Source organism: Canis lupus, chromosome 6 (assembly GCF_048164855.1).
Source record: "Canis lupus baileyi chromosome 6, mCanLup2.hap1, whole genome shotgun sequence".
In the NCBI taxonomy this organism is placed as follows: domain Eukaryota; kingdom Metazoa; phylum Chordata; class Mammalia; order Carnivora; family Canidae; genus Canis; species Canis lupus.
Genome location: NC_132843.1, coordinates 27,930,101 through 27,944,256, shown reverse-complemented (window position 1 = coordinate 27,944,256; position 14,156 = coordinate 27,930,101). Strand labels below are relative to the sequence as shown.

At 46.0% G+C, this 14,156-nt stretch overlaps 1 protein-coding gene across 18 annotated transcripts in view; it reads right to left on the bottom strand.

The window, feature by feature from the left end:
* The window catches only part of FHOD3 (formin homology 2 domain containing 3), a 463,300-nt gene that overhangs the window by 51,387 nt on the left and 397,757 nt on the right, over nucleotides 1-14,156 (bottom strand). For all 18 annotated transcript variants that reach the window (XM_072829309.1, XM_072829316.1, XM_072829312.1 and 15 more), the window contains one exon: nucleotides 6,797-7,716. In XM_072829309.1, coding sequence (XP_072685410.1) covers nucleotides 6,797-7,716 — 920 coding nt within the window. The remainder of the gene's footprint in view (nucleotides 1-6,796; nucleotides 7,717-14,156) is intronic.

Sequence of the window (14,156 nt, the reverse complement as noted above, 5' to 3'; positions counted from 1 at the left end):
CTTCTCAGAAATCCTGTAACTCTTGTGACCTTGGGTGCTGCTTATTTGAAGCCTTTTCCTGGAAGGGCTCACTTCTGCCTTCCTGGAAGCTAGATCTTCAGTCTTCTTGTACAGTTTGGGAAGAGGGAGTTGAATTGGCTTAGGGATCCCCCTGCTGACCCTTCTAAGGGGTCCCTGCTCGCCATGACAGCATCTCTTTCCATGGAGGGTAACCTCTTCTCTCACTAGTTTGGCCATCTATACCACTTCCCCTCACCCTGCAATCTTCTTGGCTGAATCAGAAACAAACAAAAGCCCTACATGGCATCCAGAGCTGAAGCTTTTCCCCAGAGACAGTATTTCTGGAAAGGCAACTGTTGGCCTGCTAGAAGATCCCTGATAGTTGGGGCTTCAGAAACATTGCTATTCTATATGTTAAGCATTGCTGTGTGGTTCTGAACAAGAGTTTGATTTAACCAGCTTTCTGGAAGCAAAAACAGAACCCAGCGTCTTTCCAGGATACCCTGTACCCTTTAAAGACACAAGGTCCTCTTTTCCCTTAAACACCACTGGACATATTTGGAAAAATGGCATGTTCAGAGATAGCTCCACATTGCCTTACTACCACTTGCTTGTTGGGGCAACTATCTCACCCCAGAGTCCACCTTTCCTGTTTTCACTTTCCATTGAGTCCTAGTCTAGCATGCTGTGCCTAGGGCCTGGGCTCACAGGAGCCTCCTTCCATCCTTTCCTCCCTGAGAGTTCTTGAGACTTGCTGAGGTGGGGGACAGAGCTTTGACTGATTGACTTTTTTTTTTTAATTTTTTATTTATTTATGATAGTCACAGAGAGAGAGAGAGAGAGAGAGAGAGAGAGAGGCAGAGACACAGGCAGAGGGAGAAGCAGGCTCCATGCACCGGGAGCCCAACGTGGGATTCGATCCCGGGTCTCCAGGATCGCGCCCTGGGCCAAAGGCAGGCGCCAAACCGCTGCGCCACCCAGGGATCCCTGACTGATTGACTTTTTATCAAAAAATAGAAGAAACAAAATATAATCCAAGGATCACATTCATTGACAGACTCAGGAGCCCTGAAAGGTAACTTCAGCTGGGATCTGACCATTTGTGGCTGTGTGACTTTGGCAAGTCCCTGGATATCTCTGTGCTTCAGTTTCCTCTCTGGTACATACCCCACAAAGTTTGCTGTGAGAATAAAATGAGACAATGGATGTAAAGCAGTGAGAACGATGCTTGGCCATGGCAGGCACTGTAGAAGTATTTGCTAAAACTATCAGCAGAGTATTACTGGTATTAGTACATGTACAGCACTTATGACAATGCTTGGGACATAGTGCTTTCTAAAAATTAGCTCTTACCTATTTCACCAATAGTGATTCCTGCTTATCATTTTTCCTCTATGGACATTTAAAAAATATGTGGTCTACCAATGTATACTTTTCATGACTAATGCATCTACCATGTTTACTGATCCAAGGCACCTACATACATAGGACATCAGATCAGATCAATGTCCCCACTCCGGAGAGTGATAGTTCCAGAGGGAAGTGTGGATTTGATACTCAATGTAGCCCATAAAGCTGCTTGCCGGGGACGTGGACACTTGCATGGGCCTTTGTGAATGATAGAAGATAGCTCATAGGCGTCTGTTACAGGCTACACAGACCCCCGGCATACAGGAGCCCAGCAAATGAGCACACCTTAGGTGGTACTAAAGATCTTGCAAAAAAACGTAGAGAACATCTTGGTTTCGGTTTTTAACCAAGACTATCATGGTGATTTGCACATGCCAAATTCCCTTCTGAAACTAACAGACTGGCCCCTAGGACTAATGCAAAGGGATGTTCTGGAGAAAGAACAGGAGATTCTCCTTTTCCAGAAGATGTAGCTGTCTCCATGACTGATGGCTGAATGGGTAACATTAAGTCACTACCACTAGGCTGGGAGAAATTTGACATCATGTATCGGAAACAGGCCTGATCAATCTACTGACAGTTTCTGAAGGAAAACCAGAAAATGTAGTTTTTTAAAACCAATGCTTTATAACTGTGGGTACACAAGAGAATTTTCAGAGATGCTGCTTCTATCCTCTGAGATTCTGATCTCCTCGGCGTGGAGCAGAGCATACCGATCATAGATGTTAAATAATCTCTCATGCAACTAGAGCCACCGACTTAGACTTTTTGTAAGTCTACAGCTCTTTTGAGACAGGATTGTCAAGTAGAAAGTTGTTCTTTCAAGAGGAATGCCATTTAAAAATAGGAAACAAAAGGCAAGGATAAGAGAACATTTCTTAAAATAGAAAAACAGTAACAGCGTCCTCCTGTCCATTCCAAGATGTAACAAGGACTGGTCCTGCCATTTTTATGAATGATGTAGGATAAAGTCCCAACAGCTATAGACAACACAGTGAGTTTTTATCGATGGTAAAAATGTGCCTGACATGCCCACCAAATGCCAAGCTCACATTCCAGTACAGGGAGCTAAGCTGTCAGTCACAGAGAGTCTTTCCACACTCAGGGGTAAAGCAGCTTGAGAGGCTCTGGGGTTGGATGCAGCTGACTCCGGAAGACACGGCCACACAGTCTGCCACAGCGAACACCAAGGAACCGCATCGTGGCTGTGGCTCTTGGAAATAAAACAGAAAACTTGACTCCACCTTTCCATACAGTCCTGGAGCTTCTGCCTGTGGCACACCACGGTGAGGAGGACCAAAGGCCAGAGGAGAACAACAGTGAAGGCACAAGCTTCCTCATGAGGGGCGAGTAGGAAATGAGAAGTGTGGTGGGGGGGAGAGGGGACGTGGGTGGTGGCGTCCCATCTGGGCAGGTAAATGGGGCTTGCTTCCCAGTTTCCTGATGCTGCCATGAAGAATCCCTCCTTTGAATTTTTAATTATTTTTTTAAAGATTTTATTTATTTATTAGAGACAGAGAGACAGACAGACAGACAGGCAGAGGGAGAAGCAGGCTCCACACAGGGAGCCCGATGTGGGACTCTATCCTGGGTCTCCAGGATCAGGCCCCAGGCTGAAGGCAGTGCTAAACCGCTGAGCCACCGGGGCTGCCCCCTCCTTTGAATTTTTAAAGACTGATTCTACTAGAAATGAAGGATGCAACCTTTAAAGAGTAGATATTCAGTATATAAAACTTGTCACCCCAAATGGTGCTATGACTGAATGTAGAAACTGCCCTAACAATGTGATCTCCCCCTAAGCTGGAGAACACTCCCATGAAACGCATAACCTCTCAAAATGCCTCTTGGCATCGCGGTCACAGCCCCTGGGTCTGGCTCAGTAAGGTACAGGCTTTGCAAGGATAAATCATTCCTCCTCACTCCCCGCTAACTGCCAAAAGGGTGACGCCATAGGATATTTTCAAAACTGTCTGTTGAGAAAGTGACAATGACAATGAGGCCATGACACAGATGTCATAAAGATGTGACAACTGTGGACTTCTCCTAAGTCCTATCACAAGGGAGACTCATACACATGGGCAAACATGAAGGCAACATTACCCAACGATGTCTAAACAAAGGCTGTAGTTAGGAATAGTGTTTGAGGAACTGGCCGGAATAGGCTTGCCTTATCGTGAAGTTTAGGAAAAAAAGTATTCATTCCCCAGTTCTTCTGCAGCAGTCTTCTATAGCTGAGGCCAGCTGCAAAACAGCTGCATTTCCAACATGGTAATGGAGTGTCTAGTACCCTAACCAGGAGACCCCGGAGAGAGCAAGAGAGTGCTCTTAATAATCATAGTAGGACAACAAGCATATATACCTGGGCCAACCTGGACGTACCAGATGTATGGTCATCCCACTTAAGTCCCCATGCTGGGTTTTGAATTTCCAGATAGAATTCAGGTTTTTTGAGGGTGATGTTAAGTAAAATAACATTTCTGCATGTCTTAAACTTGAATATAAGGTAGGAAAACTTTACTCTCATCTTGGGAGAGTAAAATGGAGTAGGGTAGTGGATACGGGAGTCAACATGGAAAGTGGGGGGAGGATCAATGCCCCTCTTCATTGGTGCCTCATTTTTCACTTTAACTCAATGGTGTACAACTTTGGTTGAGTCCCTGGGGGAGCTTTTAAAAATAACCCAGGCTGGGGCTCACCCAGACCAAATAAATCATTCTCTGAATTTTCTTAAAAAGCCACTGCTAACAGTTTCTGATATATTTCGAAATGTCAGGATAAATAAAGTTGAAAGAATTTCTCCAAACCCATTTTGGAGCTCCCTCCCCATGATAAACCTAATGAGCCCAAAAGAATAAGATAGTAAGTCCACAAGGCGGGGAGGACCAAGTCTCTTCCTTCTGATTTCCTCTTCCACTCCACACCTATCTCGGTCTGTCTGTAACGTAGGATATAAAAACTGCCTTTGGGTACAGGAAGAATTAGGCACATAGGTTGAAGATCACTTCTTAGGGGCTCCTCAGCATGATGTCAAGTCCACAGGGGTATTTCCCCATACCTCCAGGGGCTTTCTGCCCTGACAGCTTTCTCTAGGGTCATTCCTATGATCTCCTATGTGACTCACCACATCTTAGACCAGCAGTAGAAACACAACATGATGATATTTAGCACAGGATTTCTGCCTTTCTCCACAAAACATAATTAAAGTCATCTTACTAAAAAGCTATATATATTTCCTGCTGAGAGAGAAAAATAGGTCCAGTTCCAAAAACTATTTGGAAAGGACATAGAAAAGCATATTTTTCTGTTCTTATTTCCACTAAGTGGTCACCCAGCCTTGGATCTGGAACATGAATCTTTATTTGGGGAAGGATTGGCCTGGATGGTCATTAGCATGTTCTGGAACTCTGGTCCAGTATAAGTCTTCTGACAAAAACCAAAATCAATTCTCTTTGCTCTGTGCTGGCCTATGAAGTCTATTTCATTTTATTTGTGTTGCTTTCTATTGTGTTTAATGAAAAACTTCTCACAAGCCAGAATTCGGAAGTGGCAGTTTACAGCTGTGTTATATGAAAATCACAGCCAAGGATTAGAAATAGAAGTAAAATTGGTTATATCTGTGTTGCTAATGTCCATATAAGGGATTCAACTTTCCAGTGTGATGTATTTTCATCTTAAGGTGCATTTTCACCCTTTGTAACATTTGTAAATTAGTTCCTGCTCACATTTCCTATGCCCCCACCCCTGAGAACAAAGGTATGGGTTTCTGGGTCCCACTGAAGAACATATCTTAATCCATTTGGTAAAATTTTCAATACTTTTATGCTCTCATTTTATAAAAACTAGGCAAACAGGTGTCCTTTAGCCAGGCAATAAAGTATTTTATGAGGTCACCACCTACTTGAAGCAAGAATGGAACTTCGAGCTACTATGAGGGCACTGACCAGACTCTTGTCACCAACCAACATAGGGCCAAGAGAAGGAGGCAGGTGGACCGCCCATTTTGGGTCTTGTCAGTGAAGCTTTTAATCTTGCTAATTTCTTTGTAAGAATGAAGTCAGAAGTAACTTCACTGCCAAATTGTTACTCCCTTTCCTTCCTCCCACTCAAGTCAAGGGCCAGCACCTAAAAGTACTGAGCAACCAGAGAAAACCCAGAGGGCACACCAGCCAGATGAGCCCATGTGGGAGATGGTGGCTGAAGGAGACCAGCCAACTAGATCCGGGGGTTGGAGGGTGTGATCGAGGGCAGGCCCTGGGTAACTCCAGGCCACCAGAGACTGTTGTGTTAAGCAGCCAGGCCTGTCTTCTCCAGAATGCAGGCTGTACTGCAAGAACTGAAGGGGGCATGTGAGTGGCTCAGCACCACAGGCCACCAGTCCTGGGAAAGTTAGGCACACTGAGAGCAGGTGCCCAACCTCATTTTCCTAAGTGTCATATCCTAGACAGGACAAAAGGAGGTCTACTTTTGGCTGTAGGAGAGGAGTGACAGGATGTGATGTGCTGTGTTGGATCCCGGCAGTTTGAATTTATAAGCAGGAGGCAGCTCTAATCCTGACACTTGGGGGATTCCTGGGGCTGGCATAGTTCAGATTCACATCTTTGCTGAGACTGGGGAGAAGCTGACACCACAGTGAAGGCCAGCTTGAGGACAGCAGCAAGCACTTGCAGCCCCCCCACGCCCACCCCTGGGGCACTAACCCTGTCACTTGGCTCCTTGTCTGAAGGGCACTCGGCCTGAGGATGCTGCATAAACTTTCTGATTCAGACCTAGTGCTTGACTGGCAGGTCAGGGAGCCGAACTCAGGCAGCTCTATCCTCACCTGAAACATGATGATAAATGGGAAAACATATGGACCTGAAACTAATTTAGGGTAAGTTTTTGCAGGTTTACTCTAAATATGGGGTTACAGCTGGGGTTCCAACTACCACTACACCAACGATCATCAATCAAGGTGAGAGTAAACAGATGTATCTCCTGGATAAAGTCCACGTGTTGGATAAATTAGCAAGACTGCCTCCCTCCAGTTAACGTCAGCGTCTACTGCTGGGCTCTGCTAATAGTCCCTGGCGAACCTTTTTGTCTTTTCCCCTGGGTTATTTGCTTCTTTGAAAGCTACTTTGCCTAACAGGGTCAGTAGGCCGCTGTCCATGTCAGCCACTAAGGGTCCGGTACTCACTTAGCTTGCGTCCAGCCTACCGCACAAAGACTAATCTCTTAAAGGACAGATTTTTATATCAACCGCCTTTTCTTTTTTTTCTTTTTTTTTAAAAAAACCGCATAACCAAAGCAGCACGAGGGACATCTTAAATACAACAGATCTCTCGGCCCTACTCAACAGCAGAAAGTAACTCTGCAAGTGAAGAAGCACTTGGGATGCTAGCAGTACCTTGGAGACGGACAGTTCCTTAGATTTGGACTCAAACAGGTGCTCCAGCCTGGAAGTGTCCACCTTGATAGGTTCCAGTTTCGACCACAGGAATTCTCTGCAGCGCCGGTTGTTCTTACACGGCCACTCGAAAGGCCGCACTTCATTCCAGAAGAGACGGATGGTCTTCTTTTTCTTGGTGAATGCCGGCTGACCCCGGGGGACCTGGGGCCACCCTAAGCCCTGAGGAGCGTTGAATACCGGAGGAGGAGCCAATAAATTACCGGGGACCGGAGGGGGAGGCACGACGCTGTCCAGCAGGGGCGGCGGGGGCGGGGGCGGCAGACCCAGGAAGGTGGGTGGGGGCGGGGGCGGGGGCCCCGGGGCCTCCCTGGGACCCAGGTCCACGTCCAGGACGTCCACGTCGTCCTCCTCCCCCAGGTCGGTGAAATCCATGTCTTGGATTCTGAGCTCCCTCGGGTTGGCCATGAGCTGGTCCCAGATGTAATCGGATTCCGTCTTGGGCGGCGCGGATGCTTTCTCTGGGGCCTTGTCACTGGGCTCGGCGTCAGGGGAGACGGACCCTCGCCCTAGGTCCCCGCTGTTGAATCTCTCAGCGAAGGCCCTCACGCTGCCCCGATTGTCCAGACAGCCGACGTCCACCCTCCGGACGCTCTCATCCTGGGCCAGAGAGTGGGCCTGCAGGGTGGATATCCTGCTCGCCAGGCTGGCCACGGCCTCCACGGCCTCCACGGCCTCCACGGCCTCCACGGCCTCGGCGCCCGGCTCGGCCCTCCCGCTCTCGCCCTCCGCTTTCTCCTCGTCATCCGTGGGCTTTCTGTTATGGGCATACAGCATGTCCAGCATGAACCGTTTGTTGGTGAGGATGTCGCCGCACTGTTCATTTACACTGGCATCCTGAACGCCCGCGGACCACAGACCTGGAAGCACAGAGGAGAGGAAAAAGTGAGCAAATGGCAGGTGCCTCCGTGTCGAGGGAAAGCAGCTAGGGGAGAGCGGGGCCTAACACCAGACGGACTTCAGAGAGGACACTGAGGTGCGGCGAATGAACTGGGAGATGGCCACAGCTGGCGTGAGGCTCTTGACAGGAAGAGAGGCTGCCTCAAGGTCACAATAACCTGCTCCAGGACCCAAGACTCTTGTAGGTAGGACATCGCTCTCAGCTCCCACCTTGGCTCGGAGAGTATTTCCCTCACTTTTCCTGCCCACAGACCCACCCAGCCACACGTAATAAGGGGCTTTGGTCCTAACCAGACACAGGGAGGCAAGGAAGATGCTCCCTCGCCCACCGCAGGACAGGTAGAAAAGCTGTGGAGTTAGGTCTCCCCTCCCCCCCCCACCCCCACCCCACATCTGCTCAAAGTGCCTGGGGAAATGCATAAACCATCGCTTGGCTTGTACACTAAATCCACGGCCACCGGTCTTCAGGAAACCCCTAATGCTTCCTGGCAGCCTCATCTGCGACCTCTCCGGGGTGACTTTTCCCACCTCCCCTCTCTCCTCTAACCTCCCCGCTGTCTCATATGCACACAAGCATGGCCTTGCTTCCTAGTTCCACAGCTTAACTGAAGCCAGAGATCTCCCAGGGCCTCATCTAGCCCCCCGCTTCCCACACCTGAACCCCAACTATGGCCTCCCTCCTGTGACTACCGACAGACTGGCCCTCTTAGCAGGGTCACGCACTCCACGTGTGCATTTGGAAGCCATCCTGGTGCTTCTCTGTCCTGCATTTCCCATGCTCCTCCCACTAGACCTTCCTACTGGCATATAAACTTGGTATGACTTCACCCATCTTAAAACAATTCAACTCCACTTAGCCCTCCAGCTATAATCCAACTTCTCTCCTTTCCCAGGTGGCCTAAAACTTTCCTGCTGCGCTAGACCCAGAAGAGGGCTCCCTCCTTTATTTACATCCTTCACGTGGCTTCCAGGGCATTGTACTCACCCGGTCTGCTTCCCTTTTTTCTGGATGCTCTTTCTCATTCTCCTATGCCACTTCCTCCTTATCTTTACCCTTTAGATGTCCTTGGACCTCTTGTGTCCTTGCACACTTAGTTACCATCTCATCCAGTCTTCAGGCTTTAGGTACCACCTTGCCCTCATCCCCACCCTCTCTCTGAACCCATTTCTTCTACACCCCTTTTCTATCTCAGACATGGCAACTTTCATCCATCTTGCTGCCAATTCCACAAATCTCAGTCATGTAACTCCTGTTCTTTCATGTGGGCATCTAACGTAGCAGGGTGTCCTGTTAGCTAAGACTTCATGTCACATCCAGAACCTACCCACTTCTCTCATCACCTGCCCTGCTATGGCCTTCGTCTGAGCCAGCATGGTTTCTTGCCTGCAACACTGCAGGAGTGTCCCCTAGCTGGTCCCAATTTCCACTCATGTCCCTCTAGAGTCTGTGGTTAACGGCGATGTTAATGTATTAAAACGCCCGATTCCATCTTTTTGCTCAAAGACTTCTAATAGTGCCACATTTTGCCAAGAAAAAAGCCAGTGATCTTTCATCATTCCCGAGCCTTGCACGTACCCACCTTAATTTTTTTTGATGATCATCCCTGAACCCCTTTCACTGCAGTAGCTGCTTGACATTCCTAGACCTCACTGGGTATGATCTGGCCTCAGGGCCTTTGCCCATCCTGGAACAAACTGCACCCGTTTAACCACACAATTTGCTTCTCAACCTCCTTCTAGGTCTTTGCTTAAACAGTATGTTCTCAGTGAATCTTCCCCAACCACCTCATTTAAAACTCTGCAAAACTCCCCCTCTCTCCCCAATGCCATTTATCTCACTCTCTGGCTTTAGTCACCAGAGTACTTATTACTGCCTAATCTTCCCCATATTTTCCTTATTTATTTTACTGCTGCCTTTGTCCTGCCACTGGAATGGTTATAATTACTTGTTAAACTGTCCTCTTCATCGGAATGTAAACCGTACAAGAGCAGGGATTTGGGTTTTTTGTTGTTGTTTACTATTGAACTCCCAGCATCTAAGACATGTCAATGAATCAGTGAATGGTCAGAAATGGGATTCCTCAGAGTTTGGCTCCTAAGAGCCAGCAGGGCTGTTTGGCGGGCATTCAGGATGTGAGGTCCCTCCAATACCCAGGACCTCTGTGGGCACCTGCACCGGGGGATGGCAGGGACCTCGGTCATGGACGTGAGCATCAGCAGCCTTTGTTCAACCAAAGGAGAATGGCCCAGTCAAACCTACTGGGAGGGACACTGGTCTCTCCCATGTGACCCTGCCTTGATCTCAGAGGAGGCATTACTGGGAAGCCACAAGGGCCCCTGGCTCTCTTCTTCCAGTGCAGCTTTGCCCTCTGTTCAGTAGTGGCCCCACCTCACTAAAGGCCCAATACCAGAACAAGGAGCTCTTAGACCCCTGGCAGCTTTCACCGAGTCTGCTTAGGGGACAACCGCCATTGAAGCGGGAGGAGACGGCAAGTGAGGACAGGACAGGGAAAGTCTGGGTATCTGCAGTCCCTACAACTGGCCAGACAGGCCCATAAATAGGAAGACCGCTTTGAGATCAGGGGGCTGCAGTGGGTAAGTGGCTGAGCCTCTCTCAAGAGACTGCTTCTCTCCTCCATTTCCTGGGAAATGGTGCAATTTTCTTTTTTTTTTTTTTTTTGTCAACAAGAAGGAGGACACAATTAGGTGATCTTTTAAATGCTGGTTGTCTCCCTTACTCTCTTTATTCTCTTAGGTCTTCCTGTATCATTATGTAGTGTTGCTTCTTTGCCTCTAGTAATTTCCTTTGCTCTGAAGTCTACTTTATCTGATATTAATATAGCCTCTCCTGCTTTTCTCTGATTAGTGTTAGCATGGTATTATCTTTTCCTGACTTTTCACTTTCCATCTGCCTATGTCATTATGTTGAAAAAGAGTTTTGTATACATGGCATATAGTTGGGTTATATTTTTATCCATGCCGCGAACCTCCCTCTTTTAAAATAAAGTCATTCTTGGGCGCCTGGCTGGCTCAGTCAGGAGAGCATGTGACTCCTGATCTTGAGGTTGTGGGTTCGAGCCCCATATTAGGGGTAAAGACTACTTAAAAAAAAATAATTATTATGTTAGGGCTTCAATCTGCCTCTTTATTTTTTGTTCATTTCCTTTGTTTTACTCTTTCTCCTTTTTTGACCTCAACTGGATTACTTGAACATTTTTTTAGAATTTCAATTTGATTTTTACTGTTTTTGAGTTACACAGCTTTATATAATTTTCTTAGCAGTTGCTCTGGGGATTACAATATGAACACTAACTTCTCTGTGTGCTGATATTGATGTTTTACTACTTTGAAGCATAGAATTCTTACTTCCATTTAGATCATTTTGCCCTTTTTTTTACCCTCCCTACTTTAAAAATAGAATTGTCTCAAGTATTTCCTCTACATACATTGAATGCTACATCATAGGTTATAATTTTTGCTTCCACCATCACCTATGATTAAGAAACTTGTGAGGCAAAAGAGTGTCTTTTTTATTTACTATTTTTCCCATTCCATTTTTCTATTTCTTTCTGAAATTTTGAGCCTTCTTCTGTCATTATTTCCTTTCTGTTCAGAGAATGTCCTCTAGTCATTCTTTTAAGAGTGGTCTACTAGTGGCAAATTCTCTTAGTTTTCCTTGAATTGAGAGTGTCTTCATTTTCTCTTCATCCTTAAAGGCTACTTTTTGGAAGAAAAAAAAAAAGGCTACTTTTGCTGGATCCAGCATTCAGGGTAGATAATTCTAGTCTTTGAGCACTTGACACATGCTGTGCCCCTTCCCACTCACCTCCATGTCTCAGATGAAATATTTGAATCAGCATTCCTCTATAGATAATACACTGTTTCTTCTTACTCCCTTTGAAGACTTAATTTGTCATCTATAGTTTTTCATCTTCCTTGGTGTGAATTTCTTTGGATTCATCCCCATTAGTATTTGCTTAGCTTCTTAAATCTGGAGGTTTATGCCTTTTCCCAAATTTGGGAAATTTTCAGTTATTATTTCTTCAAATATTTTTCCAGCCCTGCAGGCTTTCTCCTCTCCTTCTCAGATTCTGATTAGATAAATGTTAGTTCTACTGATACAGTTTCACAGGTCCCTGAGGCTCTGTTCATTCTTTCAATCTACTTTTCCCCAATTCAGACTTGGTTACTTCTACTGCTCTGCTTTCAACTGCACAGGTTATTTCCTTTGTTGTCTCCACTCTACTACAGAGCCCAACAAATATTTTATTTTGGCCATTGTATTTTTCAATTCTGTAATTTCTCTTTGGTTCTTTTTTTTAATATCTTCTATTTCTTTCCAAGATATTTCATTTCTGTCATGTATTTCCTGAATGTTTCTAATTGTTCACTGAAGCATCATCATGATGGCTGCTTTAAAATCCTAGTCAGATAATTCCAACATCTGGCTCATCTCATTGTTGGCATCCATGGTTTTCTTTTCCCATCCAAGTTGTGATTGCCCCAGATCGTGATAGGATGAATGATTTTAGAGTGTATCCTGGATATTTTGGAGATTATCTGCTAGACTTTGGGTCACGTGTACTATTCTCTTTCAGTAGGCACTCACCCTGTTTAGATGTGGTCTTGATGGAAATAGATATTCAGCTCTCTACTGGGTCCTACTGTCACCACCACAGCAAGAAGGCTGACTACCCTCACTGCAGATGGGCAGGGTGGGGGTGCAGCAGTCCCTTGACCCACTGGTATCTTCCGAGTGAAAGTGGAACACTTACTCACATTGCCTCCAAGTGGAAGTGAAGGCTCAGCTTCCACTGGTTCCTAATGATTCTGGGATGGGGAGAATAGATTGCAGACTAATTTCACCCTCAATGACATCGTTTTACCTTTTTTATGTGGAGTGGGGTGGAGGCTGAGCTCCTTGCTTGGCCCAACTGGTATCAGAGAAGGAGGGCAGGAGCAATAGAATGCTGGTTAGTCCTCTTCCACTGCATTCCTAAGTCTCTTTCCTGCTGGGTAAAGGCAAAGGCTCAGATCTTTACAAGACCCCACTGACGGTACCTCAATAGAAGAACTGGGATGCCACTTCCTTCTGTCCTATAGGGGATAGAATATCAGTTCTCCATTAGGCCAAAACTACCCCAGCAAGGAAATGAGAGAGCACTATCAGCTTCTTTTTGGCAGGAGATAGAGGACTGGCTCCCTTCTGAGTCCCACTGACACCAGGGACTTGGAGGAAGGGGAGAGGAATGGTGTCACCCCTGTCTCCATGGAGTCAAGGTTATAGAAGATCATCTCCTCTTTGGTCCCACTGAAGCTACTAGGTGGGGAAGGGGTAGGACAGCAGCTGATTTTTCATTAGTGCTGGTCTAGGGTAGGGCATGTATTAAAAGCCAAAAAGACTTTTTGTTCTGTTAGGCAATCATTTTATTTTCCCAATTCTTTGGCTATAGGAATAAGATTTAGTCAGAGCTTTGCTGCCATGTCACTGAAGTCCAAAGATCTTAGACAGTCGGCCTTCTTCTTTCCAGTTTCCAGGGACCTCCTATGATTGTTCTGTTATGCCCAGAGTGTTTCTATTTTAGTTGTAAGAGGAAGGAACTTGGAACAATAGACCTGCTTCATCATAGCCAGATGCCTCTTCATTCAATAATTCATCAGTGGTTTTGCGAGCCTCTACTATATTCCAGTCCTACAGGTAGGAAGTGAGGACTCATAATGAACAAGACAGATATCCCCATCCTCACAAAGCTGACATTCAAGTAGAGGTAATAGACAGTTATACAAGTAATTACCGCAAAGTGTAACAAATACTACAATAAAACCTCTCACACTAATGCTATAGAGCAGAACACATGAAACAAAAAGAAAGCCGTACAACCAGAATAGGTTGAGACTCTTTCAATCCCTACAAATTCATTTCTGAGTAATGGATACAATTATTAGAGTCATGAAAGGCAACAGCTATGATGACAGAGCTGCCCTGACTCCACAGCTGGTGATGGTGCCTGGGAGCAGTGGGATTTTCTAAGAAGTTGCAACAAATAAACATGATCACATCTCTTAATAGCACCAGACTGAAGCAGGAAAAAAAAAATCACTGCAAAGCCCTAATTCCTGAGTTAATAACTCTTGGACACCACCAGCTTTTGGTAGAAAGTCAATGGTTCTTCACTGAGAGTACAGTCTCCATTTTTGGAAAGTTGCCCTTATTTGGAAAAATATTGGACAATCTGATCCAAGAAAGTTCTGTTCCTTGGCTTCTTTTCACTAACCCCACTTGTTGATATGTTTTAGGCTTGCTAAACCTAGTGATGACGAATAATTCCTACAGCTATTTATAATAAAACATGATTTAAAACCAAACTGATCAAGAAGACTTACCCGACCTGACCCCCCG